Source organism: Dermacentor variabilis, chromosome 6 (genome assembly GCF_050947875.1).
Source record: "Dermacentor variabilis isolate Ectoservices chromosome 6, ASM5094787v1, whole genome shotgun sequence".
Lineage (NCBI taxonomy): Eukaryota > Metazoa > Arthropoda > Arachnida > Ixodida > Ixodidae > Dermacentor > Dermacentor variabilis.
Genome location: NC_134573.1, coordinates 12,815,543 through 12,842,443, shown reverse-complemented (window position 1 = coordinate 12,842,443; position 26,901 = coordinate 12,815,543). Strand labels below are relative to the sequence as shown.

Sequence of the window (26,901 nt, the reverse complement as noted above, 5' to 3'; positions counted from 1 at the left end):
ACATTTGCTGGCTTTTGTTTGTGCCGTGGTTAGCATAGCTCGACTGTGGCTGTGGCTTGCTGTGGACTCTTGGTGTGTCAGTGAACCGCAAGTTTACTTCGCTTTCCCATAGGGGCAAAGAAATGCCCGCAGAATACGCTCACAAAAATCACAGTTATCTATTACTTTGACAGTGGTAGCTTCACTCAAATCCCTATTCTCTATTGAATGACTTTTTTCTTTTTATAATTATTGTTATGGTTTCATTTTCAATTGCCATTTGTTTAGTGGATGCAAAAGAACTTGTTCACAGTGGCAGTTCAATGCTTGCCGTTATGCAGTGGTATACGTCGGTTCCTCGGGCATTGACAGCGACTGCAGAGCTGGTCCACCTCTTGCCATTGCTTGGTCTACACTAGTAACAATTAAGTACTGCGCTACTAACTCTAGTTAGCAGTTGCTCGCACGTGGAAATTTTTTAAGAAAATGATCAGATGTGTTCCACCAGTCATCTGCCGTTGGCAATAAAGCATCTGCCTCGTTTAAAAGAGCATCTTGTGTACTCTTGAGCTCGATCTGTTGATACTGCTGATAAACAAAACTTATTTTCCTGCTTCCTTCAGGTTCTGTTTAACCCTTTAAGGGTGAATGACGTAAATATACGGCGCAGCGAACAAGTCCAAAAATGGTCGATGCCGTATATTTATGGGGCCATCTGTACGTTTAAAAAGTGCGCCAATTTCCTTTTTCTTTTCTGTCACGTGCTGCCACTATGTGGGAATACTGGAAATTTCTTGCGCGCGCCTCCCTCTCTCGGTTTTCGTTGTATTGTTTGTTTTAGAGCTAGTTTGCTCCCGTGCGTCTATAGACTACCGCTCGAGCATTGGTGCGCGGGCGGGCGGCGGTTTAAATTTTGTTCTGCGCATGGTTTTCGCTTCTTGCACTTGCAAAACTGATGGCGATCTCATTACTAATGGTTTAAAAGGCGACCGCCTGTCGCTCGCTCGTTTAGTGCTCCCAGGGGTGCGCATAGGAAGGATGGCGCCGCGCATGCGTTTTTGTTGCCTTTGTCTTTTTTTTTTAGACACTCACAAAAAACTAATTGCCTCTGGTTGTTGATAAGATGAAGGTTAGTGGAAGTTTGTCACACGTTCCGCTTTTTTGACGGGCACACAATCACACAGTTTTCTTGAGTGCACGTGCCTATGCAGTTCTATTACGTTGTGCATGTACATATTAGTGCAAGAGCAGGAACATTTGTGTCTTGTGAAACATTCTCGTGTGCGCATTTTCAGGGCCTTGAACTATGTGTATAACAATGCATCAAATTTTTTATTCTTATAAGTTTATTTCCTTTTTTATTGTTGTTATTCATGAATGAAGAGTACATATACACCAACACAAAATACATTTTCTTCTCACTTTACGGTCACCCTAGAAAAATTACGGTAATTTTTTTTTTTCAAGTTGGTCCCTCAGGAGAATTGGAATATGCAGTCCAAAAATCTACACTGGGTGGTCGCATATGGCAAAAGAAATTGACCCTCAAAGGGTTGAAGAGTTCCAAAGACTTAAAGAATACATTGTTGCACCAAAAAAGGAAAATAATGACTTGGGAAGGAAGAGTACGAAAAGACAGATTGAGCGCTGACGAAAAAGGAAAATAAAGACTTGGGAAGGAAGAGTACGAAAAGACAGATTGAGCGCTCGTACTCTTTCGTACTCTTCCTTCCCAAGTCTTTATTTTCCTTTTTTGGCGCAACAATGTATTCTTTAGATCCCAACCAACTCGCCCAGCAACAAGTTCCAAAGACTTACAGCTTCGGTCCTACACTGCCATGCTTTGAGCCAATCAGAGATGACAAAGATTCAACCAGTGCTCCCAACTGCAGTGGCTGGACAGAAATGTTTATTGCCAATCATGACAACTTGTCATCAGTTTTGATTAATACTTGAATCTCATTTTTCAATAAGTTCTTCCAGAAAAAAAGTGTGCACCTGAGTCTAATAAATATGCATGCAGTAAAATCAACAAAAAGCATAGCATTTATGTGGCAGTGCTAAATCGTAAGGGTCACATCATAAAGCAGGCATCGGCAATATCCGATTATCATTGCACAAAATCAACAAGAACAACAGTTCAACCAGCTAACACTGATAACTTGAAAAGGAAAATTGTCATCCACCTGAATGCAGCACGAAGCTACACAGAAAGCTCACAGGGGTTTCTGAGAAAGAAAGCTTTGCAATTGAGGAAAAATTAGTTGTCTGGGATATATACTTTCTGTATGCCAGCACATGGTGCCTCCCATGCCCAGGGTCCACAACACTGCTCAGCTATTCTGCTGAACTTTACAGTCAAGTTTGGTAAACAAGACCTCGTTCTCCTTAGTCCAGATTCATCATCATCATCAGCCTACTTTATGTCCACTGCAGGACAAAGGCCTCTCTCTGTGATCTCCAATTAGCCCTGTCTTGCGCCAACTGATTCCAACAAGTGCCCGCAAATTTCCTAATTTCGTCGCTCCACCTAGTCTTCTGCTGTCCTCGACTGCGTTTCCCTTCTTTTCGTATCCATTCTGTAACCCTGATAGTCCAACGGTTGTCTAACCTGCGCGTTACATGGCCTGCCCAGCTCCATTAATGTCAATTAAAATATTGGCTATACCCATTTGCTTTCTGATCCAAACCGCTCTCTTTCTGTCTCTTAACGTCTTTCTGTCTCTTAACCTAGAATTCTTTGTTCCATCACTCTTTGCACGGTCCTTAACTTGTTCTCGAGCTTCTTTGTCAGTCTCCAAGTCTCTGCCCCATATGACAGCACCGGTAGAATGCATTGATTGTGCACCTTTCTTTTTAGTGATAATGGTAAGCTTCTAGTAAGGATCTGAGTATGTCTGCTGTATGCGTTCCAAGCCAATTTTATTCTTCTGTGAATTTGCTTCTCGTGATCAGGGTCCCCTGTGAGTAAATGTCCTAGGTAAACATATTCTTTCATATACCCTGGAGGCTGACTGGTCATCCTGAACTATTGTTCCCTTGCCAGGTTGTTGTTGGTCATTATCTTTGTTTTATGCATATTAATCTTCAACCCCATTCTTACACTCTCTTTATTAAGATTCTCAATCATTTGTTCTTTACTATTCCTTATTCATCAATTCCCCTGCAGCGTCCAAAGATGTTACAGCAGGGGTTCAGCAACACTCTTCCCCAGTGTTGCTGAACAGGACATTGTCATCTGTAAACTGAAGGTTGCTGAGATATTTGCCATTGATCCTTAACCCTAAGCCATCCCAATTTAATAGCTTGAATATTTCTGGCAAGCACATAGGAGAGATTGAGTCTCCTTGTCTGAACCCTTTCTTTATAGGTATCTTCCTACTTTTCTTGTGGAGAATTAGGATAACTGTGGAATCTTTGTAGATATTTTCCAAAATATTTACGTAAGCCTCCTCTACTCCTTGATTACGTAGTGCCTCTATGACTGCTGGTATCTCTACTGAATCAAATGCCTTTTCCTAATTTATGAAAGCCATGTAGAGAGGTTGATTGTACTCTGCAGATTTCTCGATTACTTGATTGATTACATGGATGCGATCCATTGTACAGTACCCCTTCCTGAAGCAAGCCGGTTCTCTTGGTTGACTGAAGTCAAGTGCTGCCCTTATTCTATTGGAAATCATCCCTTATTCTATTGGAAAGCATCTTCGTAAATATTTTATATAATATTGGAAGTAAGCTAATGGGCCTATAATTTTTCAATTCTATAACGTCTCCCTTTTTGTGGATTATTATAATGTTGGCATTCTTCCACTTCTCTGAAACCACTGAAGTTGTGAGACATTTCGTATAAAGGGCCGCAAGCTTTTCCAGCATGATGTCTCCTCCATCTTTGATTAAATCTACTGTTATTCAATCTTCACCTGCCGCATTTCCTCGTTTCATGTCTTCTAAGGCTCTTCTAATTTAATCGCAAGTTATAGAAGGAGATTCAACAGTCAGCTAATGCTAGCAAGAAGTTTCTTATGAGTTGCGGTGTTTTCCGGAACCAGTGTGAACAGTGTAGGCCTGGCAGTTCTACACTTTGCCCATTTTGCGCTACTGGTGCTGGCTGAAGAGGTGTTGCTGTGTCATCTGGGGGTAGTATAACTGTCGGTCGCCCCTCAGGTTCCCTGTGTTCTGCTGTCTTGCCACTGCTCATTCTGCCAATTGTAGGACTTGACACAAGATGGACATCAGGCTGCCATTACATAGGTACAGGCTCTGCTACCATGGTGGGAGTGATCCTCTGACGACAAAACTTGTCCGTGTGCCAGAGCAACACTTGGCCGTCAGGGAGGAAAGCAACCTCACAAGAGATCGGGCCAGCTGCTCTGACGATGATGGCAGAGACACATGGGTGGAGGTGGGGGGGGACTGGCTGTAGTTCCGTGCAACAACAGGGTTTTTGGGTTGGAATGTGTATGGCGTAGGCGGAGCTTCTGTCTACTGGGAGGACTTGTCTGGGGCCTGGCCTGGGTGCAGCCGGTCCAGCATGTTAGACAGTTAGTGGCCCATCAGTAGGTCAGCTGGAAAATGTCCCGTGGCAGTGTGCAGGTTTACATGCTGCTGGAGATTGAAGTTTGCCAAGCGCTGTGTCCAGTTTTCTTAGATTATGCCAGACAATGCCTCCCTGGTGGTCTGCCCTGTATTGGTCACTGCATATGAGATGACCAGTGGTGCTCTATGGGCACGAGCAAGGGGACGTGTACTAAATAAAGCACTTGGAGTTTGGTTCTGAAAGGGTGTGCGTGTCATCTCGCATGCTCTGCTCTGTCGTGGCCTGCCAGAATGGCCTGACAGGAACGCCACGTGATATGGTGCCAGAAGTTGGATCCTTTTGAAAAACTTCAATCTCTGAATGGCCACCAACAACAGCATGCCCCTCGAAGTAAGCGCCCCATCGAATCAGTGGCTAGGCCTCACTCTTCAGCCACCAGACATGCTCGATTTCTCTAATCCTGCAAGTCGGTCCTCGTGGAAGTCTCACTTTAAAGCTTATGCTGCTGCCTCTAGACCACAGAAAGCTCTGCAAGACTTCCAAGTATGTACGCTACTTTACTGCCTGGGCCCAGATGCTTGCCCGCTCCTGGACACCCTTCCACTCAACAGAGATTTGTTAAGTGTCCTACGACGCTGTTGTCAAATGCTTCACCGGGCACTTAATGCACCCTATTAATGAACTCTATGAGTACACCTGCTTTTATAAGCAACAAGTCCAACAACCTGGCGAAACCATCGACATGTTTCATGCCGAACTCTGCAGGTTAGTAAAATGGTGCAACTACCCGTCATCGGCCGTGGCAGAACGCTCAGTTCGCGACAGGTTCATTGTCGGGTTGCAGGATACGCATCTTTCAAAGCTGCTGTGCCGCTCCCCGAAGCTCGCTCTCTAAGAAACTTGGATGCAAGCTCATCAGTCCGAAGACGCCGATAAGGAACGCTCACTTGCACGGGCTACTGGCTCGAAAGTTCCCTTTGCGATAGTGTGTCAACGCCAGAGCAGCTCGCTCAATGGACGCAAAGTCGGAACGCTGCCATTGTAAAGCTGCAGTTTGTTCCTTCTGTGGTTACATGTTTCACACATGCTCGAGTGCCCAGCACGGAACTTGGTCTGCAATTTTTGCGGCAAGAAAGGTCATTTCGCTGCAGTCTGTCATTCCAGAAAGTCGAAGCACGCCAAACTCAGTGCCATCGAGCTACATGCTCTGGAGTCACCTGCCAAAGCCAAGTTCGTGGATGTCACAGTCGACCATTACAGAACTGAATTCAAAATAGACTCGGGAGCTGAGGTTTCTGCAGTCCCAAGTGACTTGCCTGGAGTTCCAGCCAAGCTTGAAAAGGTTGATGCCGTCTTAACAGAACCTGGAGGCCAACCTTTCCGAGTACGAGGCTTGTATCTAGCACGTCTATTTTGGCAACAGAAGACAAGCTCTCAGCGTCTTTACATCATTGAATCCCTTTCTGTACCATTACTGGGTCTACTGGCTATCCAGGTCCTTTAGGTCATCAAATTCCTTGGTGCCGTGAACACTCCCGAGCCGATGCTTCATACCGAACTGTTCCGTGGCCTCGGCACATTTCAAGACAAGTACACAATTCACTTAAAGCAAGACGCTGTAAACACCTGTGTACTTGGACTTAGGTGCACAGTAAAGAACCCCAGGTAGTCCAAATTTCCGGAGTCCCTCACTATGGCATGCCTCATAATCAGATTGTGGTTTTGGCACGTAAAACCCCATAATTAAAATTTTTTTTTAAGATGCTGACCCTAAGTGCCCTCGACGTGCCCCTCGACGGATACCTATTCCGCTGCATGAAGTCATTCGGCAAGAAGTGAAGAAACTTGAAGGCGACGGAATCATTAGTCGTATTGATAAGCCAACTCCTTGGTGTGCTGGTTTGGTAGTGGTACCTATGAAGAATGGAAAGTATTGTCTGTGTGTTGACCTCACTCGACTGAACCAAGTGGTCCTCACAGAGCATCACTTTCTGCCTATCGTCGAACAATTCCTTGGGCTCCTCTACAATGCAGCTGTTTTTTTTTTCGAAGCTGGACTACCTAGAACGCCACAAAAAGGTCTCAATTTTAACAATAGATGTTAAAGGAGCCTTCGATAATGTGAAGTATGAAGAAATCCTCCAAAATCTCCAAGACACAAACTGCGGAATCCAGACCTACCCCCCCTCCTCAATACGTACACGACATTTTCAAAGATCGCACGGCTACGGTGGATATCGGCAACATCCGAAGCGACAAGTTCGAAATGCCCAACAAAGGAATTCCACAAGGGTCAGTCATTTCACCTTTGCTGTTCAATCTCGCCATGATTAAGCTCCCACATCAACTCGAAGGAATCGAGGATTTAAGCTATGCAATATACGCCGACGATATAACGTTATGGACAAAAGCGTCCACAACCGGCCAACAGCAAACTACCCTCCAAGGGGCAATCGATCAGATAGAACAGTACCTCTCAAGATGCGGGCTCCAGTGCGCCCGCGAAAAATCAGAGCTACTTATACTCAAGGCAAGGACCCGGGGAAGACCCACCAGCCTACGTCGCTCCAGATCTCAACGTCAGACTCAATGGAATCGATATCCCTAAAGTTGGCTCACTCCCCGTCCTTGGCCTCACAATACATAAAGACGGTTCTGGCGCAGCTACACTTCCGATGCTTCAGAGGACCCTAACACAAGTAACCCATCTCATTCGGCGTATAACCACCAAAAGAAGAGGACTTAAAGAGCAAGATACCGTCCAATTAATCCAAGCACTCCTTATAAGCCGGATCACATATGGCACCCCGTATCTACCCCTCAAGAACGCTGAAATTTAAAAACTCAACACCATCATCAGAAAAGCAATCAAGAGTGCACTAGGACTACCCAGTACGACCTCAACCACGACACTTCTAAAACTTGGCCTTCATAATACCTGGGAAGAAATGAGTGAAGCGCAAAAAGGCAGCCAGCTGGAATGCCTTAAGCTGACTCAAACAGGCAGAGCGGTACTTCGCAAACTCGCATACAGCGAAAACTTCATAGCAGACTCAGAAGCGAAAGCCTGATTGCTGCCACTTCTTCGTGACTCTATCTCAGTCGCTCCAATGCCTCACAACATGCATGCAACATACCACAAAGACAGAAGACAAGCAAGAGTCAGAGCGCTGAGCAAGAAATACTCAAAGGACCCCAACACGAGATATACAGATGCGGCAAAATACCCAGGTAGAAGAGCATACGCAATTACCATGACGAACAACCAAGGGAAGGAGCTAATCGCTGCCACCATACCGGCCAGAAATCTATAAACGGCGGAGAAAGTGGCCATCGTCCTCGGCATCGCCACATGCAAAGACACAGCAATAATCTTGAGCGACTCGCAAATGGCATGTAGAAACCTACAAAAAGGCCGAATTTCTGCCGCAGCAGTGAAGATTCTGAAAGAAATAACAAGACGCCAAGAACTACCCGAAACCTACGTCGCATGGACCCTAGGCCACGAAAACCTGGCAGGAAATGAAGCAGCACATGCTGCCGCCCGAGAGCATACCAGCCGGGATTTCCTGCCACATGGTCTCCGGAAAGCGACGAGGGTGGAGGACATTCCCATCAATTACTCCTTAATATTGCAACATTACCGACTGGAAAGAAGACAATATCCCCTACCGCATCCAAAATTAAGCAAGGAAGAAGCCACTGCCCTCCGCAGACTACAAACGAATACTTATGTCCATGGAATTATCATGCACCAAATGCACCCCACCGAATTCTCATACCTATGCCGATATTGTGAGGTACCAGACACCCTACAACACATGGTGTTGGTGTGCCCACACCGCGGGAACAACAGTCAAGATGATACCCCAGAACCGCTACAAGAGATCGAAGAAACGTGGGAGGCGATGTTAAAGGCACAGAGCCTGGAAGATCAGTGAGAAGTCTGGTGGACCGGGCCTGGGCTGTGGCATTAGCCAACGGCTTTCCGGACTAAGAGAGCCGCCCACCTAGGGCGAATAAAGAACACTTTCTTGCTGTTTCACACAATAAACGTTCATTCCTCCTCCTCCTGGATACGACTGCAGGCTTTCATCTGGTCAAGTTGTTGGCAGACTCTCAAGAACTTATAACTTTCCCCACACCTTTCAGTCACTATTGCTTCTGCCAACTGCTCTTTCGGTATCACGTCTGCCTCGGAGCATTTTCAAAAACAAATGGCATGGATTCTCGAAGATCAGGATGGTGTTGTTAATATGATTGATGATGTTCTTGTGTTTGGACATACCATGCAGGAACACGATGCAAGGCTTGAGCACGTGTTGACTCGTCTTGCAACTGCAGGCATCACTTTAAACCAAGAAAGGTGTTGGTTTGGGGTCTTCGAAGTCTCATTCTTTGGCGTCACTGCCTCAGCACAAGGCATTGAGCCAGATCCAGGCAAGATTGAAGCAGTCCATGTAATGGCATTACCCACAGACCTTGCAGGTGTCAGATGTCTACCTGGTATGGTCACTAGTCTTGCCAGGTCTATACCCCGTCTTGGAAACCACCGCACCGATACGCTCCTCTAGCAGCCCAGCCATCTTTCTTGGCCGCCTTTTATGCACCTGCACATGTGCCTTCTGCTGCGAGCTGCAAGATTAAAAGAAAAAAGGAAGAATAAAAAGAGCTTCTTCTGCTGCTCTTATCGGTCCATACAGTCTTCAGGTCTTTTGCTCACCGACTCGCTCACTGTTGTAGTGGACCTTACCTCGGTCCCTGTAACGTGGTGACCCGGATGAGATTGATGAGGATATCAATAGGGGCTTGTTGGTACGGCATATCTCATTTTGTTATAGCGCAAGCTTGACACAGACAACAGAAGGCACATCTGACACACACAGCGCTAACTTTCAACAACAGATTTATTTCTCTTTCTTGTCACTATATATACACCCTCGAACCGTCATACAGCACGTGTAAAATATTAGGAAAAATAAAGAATATAAACTGGGAACCACACGTAGGCAGTTTGTTGAATCACATATTCACAGACATGTACACGTTCAATATGAACAAAGATAATTGAGCTCTTTTGATGATAATGGAATGGAAGGTTTACTGACGCATGAGTCGCCGAATGTTGATATGTGTGTAGCTTCTATTGACATGTGAACTCGTTTATCTTTTACGGGTGAGCGATTTTACCTTCTAAGAAATGTTATCGCTCAGCGCAGGATGCGTCTACATCTATCTGAAGTTTCTAGAATGTTGTCGATGCATCTATCCGCTGTCTGTTGTCGCCGAACCTTGTCTAATCTGATTGCATACATGCATGCACGCGAAAGGTGTAGAACTTTGTGGAAGGCACGCGGGTCCCAGCGGTTACTCTGGAACATTCGATTACAGTCAACGACTGAATTTTTGGACGCCCAAATTTTAGAACATGCCTGATATTTCGGACATCTTCTCGGCACCGCCACGAGCCCCATAGAATCAATGTATAAGGACATCTGAAGTTTCGGACGCTCGAACCCCCCACCGTCCAATTTTCCGGACTTTTTGACGCGACAGAAGGTCCTTTGGCTCCTCACGCAGCGCCCTTGCGAAGCAAATCGACTTGAAGCCGAAGCATATCACCGCTCTGAACCACAACTAGCCGAATCTAGCCGTCACACACCGATTTGGTCTGGCCACGCTGGCTATGTTCATCGCCGCGCTTCGACCTCTGGCGGAGCTTCCGGAGCGGCGCCATTTCGTTTGTTTGCGCAGGCCACGTTTTGGCTAGCGTGGTGTGTGGTTGTGCTGTTGTGTTAAGTGTGCTCTGCAACGCCAAGCCTAGGTGCTTCGACGCTCATTAGCGGACTCCACTGTTCGCAACTTGAGGATTTCGTTTGCCTGCGATGGCTCCAACTTTGTCTTCGTCATCGTCGCCGATGGCATCGAAGCGCGGAAAGCAGTACCGTCGGGGAAGACTCCAATGTTGAAAATGAGGAGCCAATGCCTGCGCCGCCTCCAAGCACCGAGTTGACGCGAGCACCGTTGACTTTTTCATCAGTGTACAGTGCTGACATGACCCTTGCTCAGATCGAGGCGAATATGATCGGATCCAACCGGAACGCCGTCCAAACAACAATCAACAAGTTCTTCAAGCCATTGCAGCAATAACACTGGCTGCCCGACGATGCACATGTACATAATAAACCGGCCGTTGGCTGTATAGAGTTTTTGAACGCTTCTTTTTATAGCCATTTCACTGATGCTTTGGCAGGGTTTCGGAAGCTTGGTACTATGCCCTTTACCCTCTACATCTGATAAAAGAGAAAAAAAAGGTGCGTTTTTTTGCATGCATTCATTTTTTCGGACTGTCTGAATTTTCGGACGTTTTTACGCTCCCTAGAGGGTCCAAAAAATCGGTCGTTGACTGTACTGATCTATAAAAGCCGACACACTTGACCCGCTGATCAGATTTTGACGATCGCCGACTGTGTTCGGCGTTGTCGCCGTTCTTTAAGTGTAGCCTGTTTTTGAGGGCACAGGTTCACCCAATAAAAGTTAGTTTCATCTTTCCCACTATTGCTACTGTGTTCTTCATACGTCACTCCACGTGACACTATTATCAAGTGCATCATCTCACACCTGCTTCTACTCATGATGACTGTTTCTTGAAATCTAGGGTTGCATTTGCATCTTTGGCAATGGATGGCAAGAGAGCCGTCTGAAGCCAAGTTGTTTACTTTGTTACTGTGTTCTCGTAGCCTGTCATTTACGAATCTACCTGTTTGACCGATGTAGGATCGTCCACACCCGAGAGGAATAAGGTATGCCACACCGGCAATGCAATCAATGAATTTCAATCAATGAATCAACGGGAGGATTAGATTCCTTGACATTAAGTTTATGCTCACCTATAACGAAACCTGCTGGTGTTACAAACGCAGGGCAAGTAAGCCACTTTTACCATTTAATTCCGCGCATACAAAGCTTGTGAGGAAGGGAATCGCGAAGATGTGTTTCAGCAAAGCACTGAAAAAATCATGCCAACACCTAATGCACGATAGCTTCGGACGGCAAGCCTCACGTTTAAGCTGCGCTGGTTACTCGAGCGACGTGCTTGTGTCAGTCGTAGAAGGACTGCTTAAGAAGGCACAGCAAAGCAGTTCGGAGCAGGTGCACGTTTCGAGCACTGACATGAACAAAAGAAAGGTTGCCGTCATCTGCACAGGTTGCCGTCACGGGTTTTCCCACAGAATAAAGAAGATTGCTGGAAGGAGCGGCATCAGCGTTGTATTTTTGGCACCTAATAAATTGGTCAGCCTATGTAAAAACACAAGGCCAGTAAGAATCCCACGTAGCGCATGCGAAAAAGAACATAAAAACAAATTCACTGATTGCATCGCCGGTGTGGTATACCGTATTCCTCTTGGGTGTGGATGATCCTACATTGGTCAAACAGGCAGATGCATAAATGACAGGCTATGAGAACACAGTAACAAAGTTAACAACATGGCCACTGATGGCTTTCTTGCCATCCATTGCGAGAAATGCAAATGCAAACCAAGATTTAAATAAACAGTCATCATGAGTAGAAGCAGATGTGAGATGACGCGCTTGATAATAGAAGCCAGACACATATGAACATTCGGCGACGCATGCGTCAGTAAACCTTCCATTTCATTATTCTCAAAAGAGCTCAATTATCTTTGTTCACATTGAATGTGTACATGTCTGTGAATATGTGAGTCAAGAAACTGCCTACGTGTGGTTTCCAGCTTATATTTTTTGTTTATTTTTCCAAAAATTTTACAAGTGCTGTATGATGGTTCGAGGGTGTATATATAGCGACGAGAACGAGAAATAAATCTGTTGTTGAAAGCTAGCGCTGTGTGTGTCAGATGTGCCTTCTGTTGTCCGTGTCAAGCTTGCGATATAACAAAATAAGATATGCCGGATGAGATTGTATGCCAAGCATGATGTCATGAATGAGGCTGCAAATGAGAGACGAGACTACCAGCTCAGAGGGCCTCGCCATGGTGCAAATTCAGCTATCGCCCTTTTGGCCACGAAATCCTGCAGCCTGGTTTACTCCGGTGGAGGCCATCTTCGACCTTCGGTGCATTACCTCGCAGCATGTGAGCTTTCTCCACCCTGTCTTGGCACTCCCTACAGAGGTGGTCGAGAAGTTCCAAGATGTTGCGCATGCACCCCCTATGACCTCTTCAAAATGGCTGCAACGCAACTCCATGTCTGTGTGCAGGCACCTCCTGCAACTTCTCAACAAAGAGGAGCTCGGCGACTGTCGAGCGTCGGAGCTTTTACGTCGTATGCAGCGGCTTCTCAGTGACTGTGGGCTTGATACAAACAGCCCGCTGCTACATGAACTGTTCCTACAGTGCCAGCCCCAGAATTTTGTGGTTGCCTTGGCTACCAAACCAGAGAACATGCCCCTTAACAATCTTGCAGAGCTGGCCGACCGCGCCGCTGATTATTCAGTAAAAGGTACTGTGGCAACATTGACCGTTCCGCTGTCGCACTTCAAAGATCGGCAGTCTTGCCTTGAGCAAATGATTGCCAAACTTTCTGAGACCATTAGTGCACTACAGTCATTGCCCCACCAACGTCAGCACAACTGCAATTGCCATTCCCAATTCTCTTCTCGGTCGAGCTTCTTTTCAGGCCCTCGTCGCGGCACATATTGCTGGTATCGCAACCAGTTCAGTGCCAGCACACGTCAGTGCCGCTCCCCTTGCAGCTGGCAGGAAAACATTCCGCAGAGTCACCGATAGCGGCCAGCCACTCTTGCCGCACAACAAGCCGCCTGTTCTACGTCACGGAAAAGCTTGCCGGACAATGACTTCTCGCGGACACGGGTGCAGATGTCAGCATCGCTCCTGCCATGCAACTAGACTGGCACCGTGTCCGAAAAAACGTGTCCCTTCAAGCAGCCAACAGCTCTTCTATCTACACATATGGCCAGCGTTCTCTTACCATTGACTTGGGTGTCCGACGCACCTTTCGATGGGTGTTCATTGTTGCGGACGTACGCATGGCCATAGCAGAAGGGTTGAACGCAGCCCACGGGAGGGAAACCACTCTTTGATGCAGAGGGGTTGAACGCAGCCCATGGCCACAAAATGGAATGACCCAAGTGGCCACAAAATGGAATGCAGGCACTGCAGGCAAACAGCCACATGCAGTTCAACCGTTTGATCATGTGCATCCACGAAAGTTTCCGTTTATTGTCTCTGTATTTCTTCATAGTGGCAGTGAAATTTTCTTATATTGAAATCATGTATAAACACACTGCATTATACTGTTAAACCTCGATATAACACAGTATTTAACTTCTTATACCTTCTCGTCTATAAAACAATGTACCTTGAACCTCAATATAATGAAGCGCATCACATACAATTTTAATAAAATTTCACTGCCACCACAAAGGGATACCATGACAATAAGTGAAAACTTCCACAGACGCAGATGGTCGAATGGTTGACTTACATGCAGCTGCTTGCAAATGCACCTCTCAAATTGCATTCCGTACGACCACAAATGTGGAGCAGCGACATGTTCTGCATAAAGTCAAAGTGTGAGAAGATACTAATGAGTTATGCTTGCACAGATGTTTGACTGCAGCCTGAAGAAAGAGTGACAGCCATCTATCTTGCAAACTGACAGCTGGGCTTAATAACCATCTATGGGTCACAGTTCCTTATTCCAGATTTAAGGAGCGACACTGCTATTGGAATAATGTTAATGTTTTTATCAATATTAATGAAGCTTTCCATGCTTATTAAGATTCTTGTGCTGATTTCAAATATGTTGTTAGTTTTGTTGTAGGTCAGTTAGTCCCCATGATAACATTTCACATCCACTGCTTATGGCCACAATGGAAAATGGCACATTAAAAAAATATCTTTAAGCATGGTTATATAGTATAAAAAGTATGGAATGAAGTATAGCAAGCCCTTTTTTATCTCACCAATAACAGATGTTTTACAGCCCACTGAATATAAGACCACAAAATGTGGCAACTATGTAGCAAAAAATGTAGCAAAAAAATTTATTTCTGGAATGAAAAGAATGAAATTTGCTTGCTATACTTCATAGAGGCTCATTAAGCTCCAGTCAGCAAAAGAAATGTTTAATCTGTTCTTGATGTTGAGATATCGAGGCCTGAATACTGGATTGAGCCCAAAATTCGTGTTTGGAGATATGTACAAAAAACAAACGGCACTAAATATGAGGGGACATGGCATCCAGAACAAGCCTTTTTAATGCGATAGTGTTAAGGAGCCCATGTCGCAGAAAATATGCCATCCCATGTCGGACATCGCATTGGCAAAAAAGATTTTCGAACCAAATGTACCTACGTCTTCTATATGAAGCAATGAATTGACTGAAATAATTGAATTTCTCAAGCTAAAATACGTTAAAAAAAACTGTAAACTACGACTTGCACACAACCTACAGACATGATAGCTCTCAGATTGTATTTTACAATATGAGAAAACATAATTCTCTTATGCGAAAACTCAAAGAAACCCCTTCACACACACAAACCGGCCGCGGCGTCGGCCATATTGCATGCGCTGGCTCCATGTGCGTCTTGAGGGCCACAGAGCGGCGCACCCGGTTCTTTGCATTAACTCCAGCTGGCGCTCACCTCCGCCACATCGCGGCCCTCGCAAGAGGCCGTGGTCCCACCACAAAGCTCGCCTTTGTGCATAGCGTTCGCGGCAAGCGTATACAGGTAAACACTACGGTTACATATGCTTCAGTTGCCGGGAAGCGTGAAAAGCAGTCAGGGATGTTCGAATGCTATCGCGTTCCACTATTAAAGGCGAAGCTTACACGTCCTCCAAATTTTTAAAAATTTGCTTAGACACATGAAACTTTCAGGACACATCCAATCTTGTGGGCTCATTACAAATATCAAGTAGTTGTTCTTCTCAAAGTCAATAAATAATGGAGTTACAATTCTTCTTGTGTTCAAAATTAGGGATGCAACTTGCAAAAGATGTACAGCAACAACATAGCTTAAAGTAAGCAGGTAAGTTCATGGATGTTCAAAACGTGCAAGTTAGAATTTGGATGTTTGTAATTGTACTTTAGCCAAAGTTGTGATATTCTAATGTTGCAGCTTTACAAATGTGAATTCTTGTTGGCGATTTCTGCAGGACTTCAAGATATTTAATTGCCCCAAGACACTATATCATAGTTTTTGTGCACTCTGACTCGTCAGCATTCAGGCAAAAAAAAGAATGACAAGAATTGAATGAGTAGAAGTGTAACCATTCAGATACCAAAATTTGACACTTTAGAAATGCTTTACAGGCGCCGACCGATTATTCAGACCTCATGGGGATTGAGGAAATGTCCGAATAAACAGGCGTCCAAAAAAGCAGATTAAGAAAAAAATAAAAAATAAATCCTTAATTTCCAAGCACTTATTCTGGCTCAGCAGTAGGCTTGAAGAAATCGTGAATGCGCCGTTGCACGCTGTTCCGTTTACATGCAATCAGATAAGCCTGAATCTCAGAGAGGGTCCTACGGTCACTATAGGTGGCTGAAAGCACAGTCACTGCTTGTACCCGCTCTGCATGCGATGGCAGCGTAGCACATGGTGTGTCATCTTCCGACTCATTGTCCAGTGGTGCGGCAGAAACCTGACGAATGATCTCGCCGTCGTCGAGTTCTGCGCATCTCAGTACAGCATGTCAGCACCTGTGAAACTGTCAAATCAGACGGTGTCCGGAATCGCAATGCAACTGCTGCGCAGGTCCCCGCAGAACATTTTCGGCGTCAGTAGGGAGCACATCGGAAGGCGACAAATCCTAGGCCTCCCAGCACCCGCTTGCTGGCATTCCCCAGCGCTCTCTGCGCGGGCACTGTCGGCGCCATTAGACACTTGACGCAATGTTTCCGTATGCCACGTTGGATCACTGCAACCTTGACACAGCACACAAAGCAAACATCACCACGCCGTCATGCCGACACCAGTCGCACAAACGAAAAACGTGGCCTACGCACAGCGTCATGCACGAAGAAACAAATCAGCTGCTGGATTGTCTTGACATATGGCTTACAAAGCTGAGCCCGGACTGCTGCAGCCATGCTGCAGCCACGAACCAGGCAGAAATGATGATGATGAAAGGGGATTCGCAGTAGCGCCACTTCGTGGGGCAGCAAGGAGGCTCCATTCAATACAAAGATGGCGTTCAGCAAGTCTAACCATTCAGCGGTCAGAATCGCTGCATGGCGCTCTCGATCGAGTTGGCTCAAGGACTGTCCGAAAAGTCAGACGAGAGGTTGCAAGGTGTCTGATCTTTCGGCAGTTGTTATACATTATGGTCTATGGGGAGAATGGCAGTGCCACGAAGCAGACCGAATAATTGAGCATGCCCGAATTTTTGGAGTCCGAAAATTAGTCGGCGACTGTATTTAAGAAAAATGAAAAAACTAAACAAACTGGGAACACATAAATTTCAAGCTTCAAAACTGAAATTAATTACACAATTACAAACACAAACTGCTTCCACCGATGCTGACATTAGGGTCGTAACAGGATCTGGAATACATGTAAAACTACATGCGAGCACAAAGGGCAATGGTTAGCTTCACTTTTGCATTATTGCTGAGGCAGTACGAAATGGCATAGTGCTGCAAGTTATATCCGGCATGATCTTATGATGATGATGATCATCATCAGCCTGGTTACACCCACAGCCAGGCAAAGGCCTCTCCCATACTTCTCCAACAACCCCGGTCATGTGCTAATTGCGGCCATGTCGTCCCTGCAAACTTCTTAATCTCATCCGCCCACCTAACTTTCTTCCGCCCTCTGTTACGCTTCCCTTCCCTTGTAATCCAGTCCGTAACCCTTAATGACCATCGGTTATCTTCCCTCCTCATTAAATGTCCTGACCATGCCCCCCTCCCCCCCCCATTTCTTTTTCTTGATTTCAACTAAGATGTCATTAACTCGCGTTTGTTCCCTCACCCAATCGGCTCTTTTCTTATCCCTTAACGTTACACCCATCATTCTTCTTTCCATAGCTCGTTGCATCGTCCTCAATTTGAGTAGAACCCTTTTCGTAAGCCTCCAGATTTCTGCCCCGTACGTGAGTACTGGTAAGACACAGCTATTATATGCTTTTCTCTTGAGGGATAATGGCAACCTGCTGTTCATGATCTGAGAATGCCTGCCAAACGCACCCCAGCCCATTCTCATTCTTCTGATTATTTCCATCTCATGATCCAGATCCGCCGTCACTACTTGCCCTAAGTAGATGTATTCCCTTACCACTTCCAGTGCCTCGCTACCTATTGTAAATTGCTGTTCTCTTCCGAGACTGTTAAACATTACTTTAGTTTTCTGCAGATTAATTTTTAGACCCACTCTTCTGCTTTGCCTCTCCAGGGCAATGAGCATGCATTGCAATTGGTCCCCTGAGTTATTAACCTTTTTTCTTTTAATCTTGCAGCTCGCAGCAGAAGGCACATGTGCAGGTGCATAAAAGGCGGCCAAGAAAGATGGCTGGGCTGTTAAGCAAGGCAATATCATCAGCGAATCGCAAGTTACTAAGGTATTCTCCATTAACTTTTGTCCCCAATTCTTCCCAATCCAGGTCTCTGAATACCTCCTGTAAACACGCTGTGAATAGCATTGGAGAGATCGTATCTCCCTGCCTGACCTCTTTCTTTATTGGGATTTCGTTGCTTTCTTTATGGAGGACTACGGTGCCTGTGGAGCCGCTATAGATATGTTTCAGTATTTTTACATGCGGCTCGTTTACACCATGATTCCGTAATGCCTCCATGACTGCTGAGGTTTCGACAGAATCAAACGCTTTCTCGTAATCAATGAAAGCTATATATAAGGGTTGGTTGTATTCCGCACATTTCTCTATCACCTGATAGAGAAATGGAGCTGATAGAGAAATGATCGGCTCATCTAACAACTGCCTCTTCTTTCTTGTGCTTGCACTTCGCTTTCTATGGACGTGTGTCCAGTTTTAAACCCTCTCCCCCCCTTTTTTTAGAGGGCCTGTCATGCCTAAGAGGCATGCGGTGCAGAAAGGAAGAAGAGGACGATGTGCACATATCGGTCCAAACGGCACAAGCACTCGAGGTGCGTGACCCGAGCTGTGATCGAGGGAAAAGCGGCGCCGAGCTGGCATTATCGACGTGGCTCTGGGCCAAGAAGATTGCAGCATCAGCATTGCACTGGCGACAGGAGCCACAGAGGTTCAGTTAAGTCCGTGACGCTGGCGGTCCAGGGTGTGGCTGTCGACCTCGGCGACACTCGAGCGAGGCTCCTTGGACCTGCTGCAGCCTCTCACGGTAGTGCCGCGCACTCCAGGAAGGATCCCCCTTTCCGAGGCAGACCAGCACATACAATAGTCCCCGGGGCGTCTCGTGGGCACTCGAAGAAGAAGTAGCGGGGGGACTCAGAGTTAGGCCTAACCGGTGTGGCCGGGATGCCACGTCACCTACTGTGTTCGGAACACCGGCATCAGAGATGGGCGAGTTGAGTGGCCAACACCAAGGTAGCAACGTTTACTGAGCTGACAAGAACACCGACTATGATGAAGATCCATCACACATCAGACACGGAGGATACGTGTGACGACAAAAGTCTGTAAGAATGCTCCTTTCTGATAGCGTTGCAGCCATAGGCTAGGGTTGCCTGACTTTCGCACAGAAAACGCCGAGAACTATCGTAGATGGGGATAAGGACACGTTTGGGTTACATAAGTGTTAACATTCCTTCAGTGAGCTTTGTTTTGAGTTATTGAGTTTTTAATGTAATCAAAGCTTGTTTGCTGTGCCGCTCTGCGTCTCCCAACCCCATCTCTCGTAACATCTGCACACCCCGAGATCGGTGACACACGACAGGGTCGATTTGCCGATAATGTTCTCAATACGATCAACAAACGGCGGATCAACAGTTTTCGCAGCAGGCCCACTGGCAGGCCTAGCAGACGAGGTAGGGCACTAGTTGCCATAAGAACAGCCAATCGGAGGGCCGCATGCATTGCGAGCTTCATCAGACTGGTCCCTGATTGTTTCACATTTGAGTGTTTTCTATGCAGCCATCATTGGCGAGGATGCGGGGTGAACCCCAGTGTTTCTGCGCGATTGGGCTCCTTTATCGCTGTCCACGCCAACAAAATAACTTTTTCAGACCCTTACAGTGCGTTCTTAAGCAAATCATTTTGATACCGCATAGATTAAACATTAGACATACCAAAACAAGTGGTTCCCATAAATCTAATTTTTTCCCCACTATTTTAGGTTTTTAAGACCTGTGTCCCTCAAATTCTGCAGAGTGACTTGTTCTGAGAAAAATAAATTAGCGAACAGTTTTTTCAGATTGCACATTAGTGCTTTTCCTTCACCCACTGGCCAGAGGTGTGACTGAACAAGGCTTACCTGCCAACGCAACCGATGTTGGGTCAGGTCACTGTTGATGGTATCGAAGACTAGCTGGTAAACGCCTGTCCTGATGAAGTCTCTCAGCAGGCTGGTTTGCAGCGGAGGAGGCACAGCACGGAACTGTGAACACCACCACACTGCCTCCTCCAGCTAGAACACCAATAGAGTGATTCCATCACAGTGTGCTTGTACTATATACCATACTATCAATCTTTAGACTCCGGTTATTGCAAGTTATTGGTTATTTCAATCCTGCAAAATAAAACAGCCATGCATTTGGGAGTAAGTTGCTTAGCGGAACTAGAAAGGACAGAAGAAAGTGTTCCCAATTGTCGCTTAAGACACAAAAATCAAGACTGATCATTTTATTTGAAAAAGCATTGGTGGCTGCATTCACAAGAAAAAGCTATTATGCTAAAATTGTTCATGAGAGCAAGTGCCAACATATTATGATGGAGGCGAGATGCAGGCTGAGTAGACCATAAATATGATCGCTTGGCGCAAACAAGGAAGGACAGAAAGGAACAAGGGGGGCGCCAACTTTCGACTGTTTATTCTCTATTGTTGATTGATTGATGATTGATGTTTAATGGCGCAAGGGCATCTAAGGCCAAAGAGCGCCAAGACATGTGTTATGGTTTAGTAAAATTGTGAGATTAGGACTATGATTTAAAATAAAGGCTGTATAGAGGCCTACACGTAAGATATATCTTTAAACACTATTGAATGAATTCTAAAATAATTACTAAGATAAATGTAGGGCTTTAAATGCATTTGCTATAAGCACACATGTTAAATTATTCTGGATTGTCCAAGTCCCTTGGTGTACAATTTTTGCTTACGCAAGAAGCGCAAGAGCTCAGACATACTTTTGTGCATCAGACTGTGCCTCACCTGTGAAGCGCAATCTGAAGGTTAGGATGGTATGAGATGATGTCGAGAAAGTTAACTTGCGCAAGATAATTAAGCACTCGTTCATAGTTAAAAAGTGCATCCTCTGATAAGGACATCGAGGGATGGGGTGGTATATGGTGTGAGTAGAGTTCTCTAAAATGAGTCAATCGGTGTTGGTGAAGTTCGGGACATTGAATGAGGACATGTAGGATGGTTAAGTTCTCACCGCAGCGTGTGCACATCGGTGGGTCAGTTGCAGTCAAGAGGTACTTGTGTGTGCCGTAAGTGTGTCCCATTCTGAGTCGCGCCAGTGTGACTTCAGTGTGTCTATCAAGCTTCAATGGGAAAGATTTGGTTAACTGCGGTTTAAGCAGGTGGAGCTTATTTTCAACTGCCTTGTCCCATTCAGCTTGCCAATGATTACGGAGTGCCTTTCGTACCACAGGTTTCATGTCCACACCAGGTAGCCAGCTTACATCAACGGTATTCCGATGAGCCGCTTGTTCAGCATTTTTGTCTGCGATTTCATTGCCTGTGATCCCAGAGTGGCCTGGCACCCAGCGTACAACAAGAGCCAGGTTTTGTTTATGCACTACGTGGATCTGTTTAAGGAGCTGGTTAATTACAGGGTTTCGGCTTGGTTTGCCACAGGACAGGGCTGTGACAACGCTTAAGGAATCTGTGTATATTATAGACTTTTGTATATTGTGTTGTACCATATACTCAATAGTGATCAGAATACCGTACGCTTCCGCTGTAAAGATGCTGCTATGTTTATGTTAGGTTTTAGAGTTGGAGAAGTTTGGGCCATGGGCTGCACATGACACCGAAGTTGCAGACTTTAAAGCATCAGTGAAAAATGCCATAGATTTATACTTGTCTTCGAGGGCCAAGAAATGTTGCTGAATGAGGGCATTTGGACAAGTCTTTTTGTTGAGTTCTGTAAAGGACAAGTCACAGGTGACTGTACATTCATCCCAAGGTGGGATGGGTTCAATGTAGTCGCTTTCCAGCAGATCTATGAAATCTGCTCCAAGTTTTTCTGCAACGGATTTTACTGCTAACGGGAACGATGGTGCGTGTGAAGGCCTGTTTGAATACAACTGACATGTGGACTGATCACTTATGAGTGCTTTGCATGGATGTTGTTTAAGGGACATGCGTAGGTGACTCCGAGATATGTACGCTGATAATCCAGTGGCCACTGATCCGACTCTGCATAGAGACTTTGCACAGGGCTGGTACGAAAGGCACCAAGTGCTAGACGGATACCTAAGTGATAGATAGGATTGAGTAGCTTAAGTGCTGCCTTTGAAGCCGACTGATAAACAATGCATCCATAGTCTATGCATGACAACACAAGGCTTTTAAAGAGAGATAGGAGACAGTGCCTATCTGTTCCCCACGACTGGTGAGATAAAATCTTTAAAAGGTTCATTGTTTTAACACATTTCAGCTTCAACTCTTTTAAATGCTGCATGAAGGTTAGCTTGGTATCGAAGATTACGCCCAAAAATTTTTGTTCCTTTCTAATTGACAGGCTTCTCCCATTCATCGTAATGCAAGGGTCAGGACATACCCCTCTTCATCGGGAAAACAGCACACAGGTAGTCTTTTCTGCACTGAATTTAAAACCGTTTACGTCTGCCCATTTGGCGAGCCGATTAACAGTTAACTGTATCTGGCGTTCACATATGGACAGATTGCAAGATTTAAAGCTGACTTGGATGTCGTCCACATAGACAGAATAAGACTCCACGGATGGTATAGCAGAGGAGAGAGAGTTCATTTTAATTACGAAAAGTGTGCAACTTAGCACACCTCCCTGTGGTACGCCGTTTTCTTGAACAAAAGTGCGCGAAAGTACACTGCCAATTCTTACGCGGAACTTCCTTTCAGACAGGCAATTCTGCAAGATTGTCAGCATATAACCACCAATTCTATAGGACGCCAGATCTTCCAGAATACCATATCGCCAGGCTGTATCATATGCTTTCTCAAGATGAAAGAATACAGATAGACAGTATTGGCTGTGTACAAATTTAAATGCATCACATATATATGACTCAAGGAGAACAAGATTATCGGTTGTAGACCTTGCTCTTCGGAAGCCAGATTGTTGAGGATCCCAATATACTATTTTATTTATTTATTTATTTACAATACCCCTAAAGGCCCTCGAAGGAGGGTATTACATAGGGGGGGGGGGGGCTACAAGAAAAGCAAATGTAGTACATTCTTTTTGGAATATATATATTCCAAAAAGAACACAAGGCGACGGTTAATCATTTTTTCAAATACCTTAAGTAAACAGCTTGTGAGTGCAATCGGTCTGTAACTGTTCACTAAGGAAGGGTCTTTGCCGTGTTTGAGTATTGGCAGGACTATTGCCTCCTTCCAAGATGAAGGTATATGACCTGTTGCAAAGATCTTATTATAGAGACCTAAGATACAGTTTAGGGTCTCACAAGGCAGATTCTTGATTATTTCATATGTTATGGTGTCAGAACCTGGAGCCGAGCTGCCACAAGAGCCTAGGGCAAGCTTGAGTTCATGGATTGTCAGTGGTTTGTTGTATCCTTCTGATGACAACTTGGTTGGACGCAGAGGGATATTTTCAGCTATTTTTTTATGGTGTAAGAACTTTTCGGTATAATTTTCGGAGCTTGATACCCACTGAAAGTGCTCACCAAGGGTGTTTGATTGACCTTCTATAGTATCGCCAGAGCCAGTGATGAGAGGAAAAGGATTTGGATGTTGCCCTTTTAGTTTACGTACCCTATTATACACTTTGCTAACATCCGTGTATGAGTTTATGGAGGATACATAGCGTGTCCAGCTTTCTCTTTTCGATACTCGGTGGATACGGCAGCCATTTGCCTTGCACCGCTTAAATTCTATTAGATTTTCTGTGGTTGGGTAGCGTGAAAATCTACTCCGTGCTTTGTTCTGGAGTTTCTTTGCAGTTTCACAGTCTTTGTTCCACCACGGTTTTTGGATTTACTTTATCTGTGCAGGACTGAGGTATGCAGTCTTTAGCAGAAACAAGGATATGTTCAGTGATGTAGGTGGTTAGTTCCTCAACACCCAGGTGGTCCACATCTTCCAGGCACAGTTTACATATGTTTCTGAATTTTGACCAGTCTGCACAATGAAGTTTCCACTTTTTGGGGTAAGCTGGTCCATCGTGCCACTTTGTTGTTTCTAGGAGTGTTGGGAAATGATCGCTCCCATATGGATTACTGATAACTCTCCATTCCAGGTATGGAAGAAGTGATGCTGACCCTATGGCTAAATCTATACATGAATACGTGTTGTGTGTGGAACTGTAATAGGTTGGCTCTGCCTTGTTAAATAGGCAGGCTCCAGAAGAAAGAAAGAAGTTCTCTATTGCCCGTCCTCTCGCATCACATCTTGAGTCACCCCAGAATGTGCTGTGAGCATTGAAGTCTCCCATTACTATATAGAGTTCAGGAAGCTGGTCAATCAGTTTTTCAAATTCTGCTGTGTCAAACCGTTCATCAGGCGATATATATATGGAGCAAATCGCCCGAACAGCCACTGCTTCAAATGAACTCTGGAGTGATACATGCTGGCATGCTACTGACTTTTGGACTATGATTGCCACACCACCTGAAGAAGAATTACCATTATTTCTATCTTTATGGAAAACTATGTACTGTTTTAAGAAGTTCTGGTGCGTAGACTTTAAATGTGTTTCTTGAACACAGAGCAGTCGTGGCTGATATTCCGCTAGTAGATCTTTGATATCATTTAGATTGCGAAATAGGCCCCTGGCATTCCATTGAATTACTTGTGTAGCCACATCGAGGAAGATTTTGGTTGTCTGCGTTCAAGAGCACATAGTAAAGATAGATAGATATGTATACTAGGGCGGCAACCGTTTAGGTTACCGGTCCCTTTCTTTGAACAGTTACAGGTATTTTATCTCTTCTAGTGCGCTCTTGAGAGTGCTGATCTTTCGGCGTCGATGACGCCGGGGATTTTTGATCGACCTCCATAACTTTCTCAGAGGCGCTGGAGGATCGTGAACTAGGCGCTGAAACTCGCGTCTCAGGCCGTGGAGTTCGGATTAGCTTTGGGACCTGCGGAACCGGAGTCGCAGGTCCACCTTCGATGTTGATGGAGCAGCACTTGCTGCAGCCACCAGGGGGGCAGGCGGAGTGATTACCGGACCACTATCAGTGACCGCGGTAGACTTCCCAGCGGTTTGTGACGCTGCCCCCCGTCGCGCCACCTCGGAAAAGCTTGTGTGATTCAAGAATGACAGACGTTTCCTTGCTTCGTGAAATGTTATATTTTCTTTGACCTTTAATGCAATTATTTCTTTTTCTTGCTTCCATTTAGGGCACGTTCTAGAGTAGGCTGGATGGCTTCCATCACAGTTCACGCAATGTGGAGATGAGTCGCAAGTGTCTGATGGATGATCGTTCGAGCTGCATTTCGCGCAAGTCTGCCTTACTCGGCATGTCTGGGATCCGTGCCCATACCTCTGGCACTTAAAGCTCCGTCGAGGATTTGGGATGTACGGCCTTACACGTACTTTAATATAGCCTGCATCCACTGTACTAGGTAACACACTGGTACCAAAGGTTAGTACAATGTGCTTTGTTCGAAGTTGTTCGTTATTCCTGCGGATTAGAATTCGCTCTACTTTGATGACATTTTGGTCCTGAAAACCTTCAAGCAATTCTTCATTACTAAGGTCCATGAAGTTGTCTTTGGAGATTACTCCACGGCTCGTGTTCATGGTTCGATGTGCGGACACAGTGACTGCTACATCGCCTATTCATTTCAATTCATTGATTTTATCATATTGAGGTTTATCCTTCAATTCAATCAACAGGTCTCCATAGCTCATCTTTGTGGCTTTGTAGTCAGCTCCTATCGTGTTGCCAAGGCATTTCGCCACCAAGAAGGGGGGGAATTTACGTGCGCTCGTGTTGCTTTCACTATGAATAACATATTATTTAGGGAAATTTTCTTCATTGTTTTTCAAAAAGAATTGAAAGGTTGCATCGGTGCGCCCTCTTTTTAGAGGGCGATCAAGGGAAATTGGTTTGCTAGAAGCCATATAGAGGTCATGAGTTTGGCAGCAGTGCCAACCGCCCACCACCGAGCCCAACATGGGGACGGAGCAGGTCTTACGAGTAAGACAAGCCCTCGCCAGTTGTACGGTGCCACTATAACCCAATCTGAAGTACCCAAGGTTGGCCACCCACACAAGGTTAACCCTCGCTGCCAGGAAAGTCGGAAGTAAATAGAAGCGAGGAGAAGACAGGAAAGATTGAAAGGAAGAGAAAAAGACGCAGAATGGAGAGGGGGACAGGAAAAGGCAACTACCGATTTCCCCTGGGTGGTTCAGTCCGGGGGTGCTGTCTACGTGAAGCCAAGGCCAAAGGGGTGTGTTGCCGCCGCCGAGGGGCCGTAAAGGTCCAAACACCCGGCATTGGCTCAACCCCCATGATCCCCTTTTCCTCGGACACGGCTAAGCCGCGCACGGCTACACGCGGGAGGGTCCAACTCTCATGTGCTCGTGTACGTGGTGTCGCAACACACCAAACGCCTGCTGGCGCAGACGCCCCTGCGGGGGATTATTCTCTATTGTATAACATGCAATACACACACGTAGGCAAATGCGTGCCATACAAAAATAGCTTCTATCGCGCAACACCCTAATCACAGCCTGCTATCAAAGAACCTTCTTTCTGCATGCTAAAGTAAAACTGATGTGTCGCTAATACAAGACGAACCTCGCTCTTTAATATGAAAAGACTAACAATTCACGTGCTATGGTGTCTCTGCTTCTTGCAATAATCTGTATCCTGTCCAGTCATGGCTCACACGAATGTGAATTGCAGTGCTTAGACAAATGTGCTCTGTCCTCACCTTTCAGTGACCGTTCATGTTCCCGCACGTGCTCATTTACGCATCGCCCAGACTGGCCGACATATGTCTTACCGCAAGACAGCGGAAACTCATACACGACTTCAGTAGCACATATTGTGTACGGCTTGGCGTGTACTTTAAGACAGCCATGT

At 45.6% G+C, this 26,901-nt stretch overlaps 1 protein-coding gene across 2 annotated transcripts in view; it reads right to left on the bottom strand.

Annotated features, from left to right (window-relative positions):
* The window catches only part of LOC142584628 (germinal-center associated nuclear protein-like), a 559,187-nt gene that overhangs the window by 94,871 nt on the left and 437,415 nt on the right, over positions 1–26,901 (bottom strand). For both annotated transcript variants that reach the window (XM_075694780.1, XM_075694781.1), the window contains exon 21: positions 19,943–20,095. In XM_075694780.1, the coding sequence (XP_075550895.1) occupies positions 19,943–20,095 (153 nt within the window). The remainder of the gene's footprint in view (positions 1–19,942; positions 20,096–26,901) is intronic.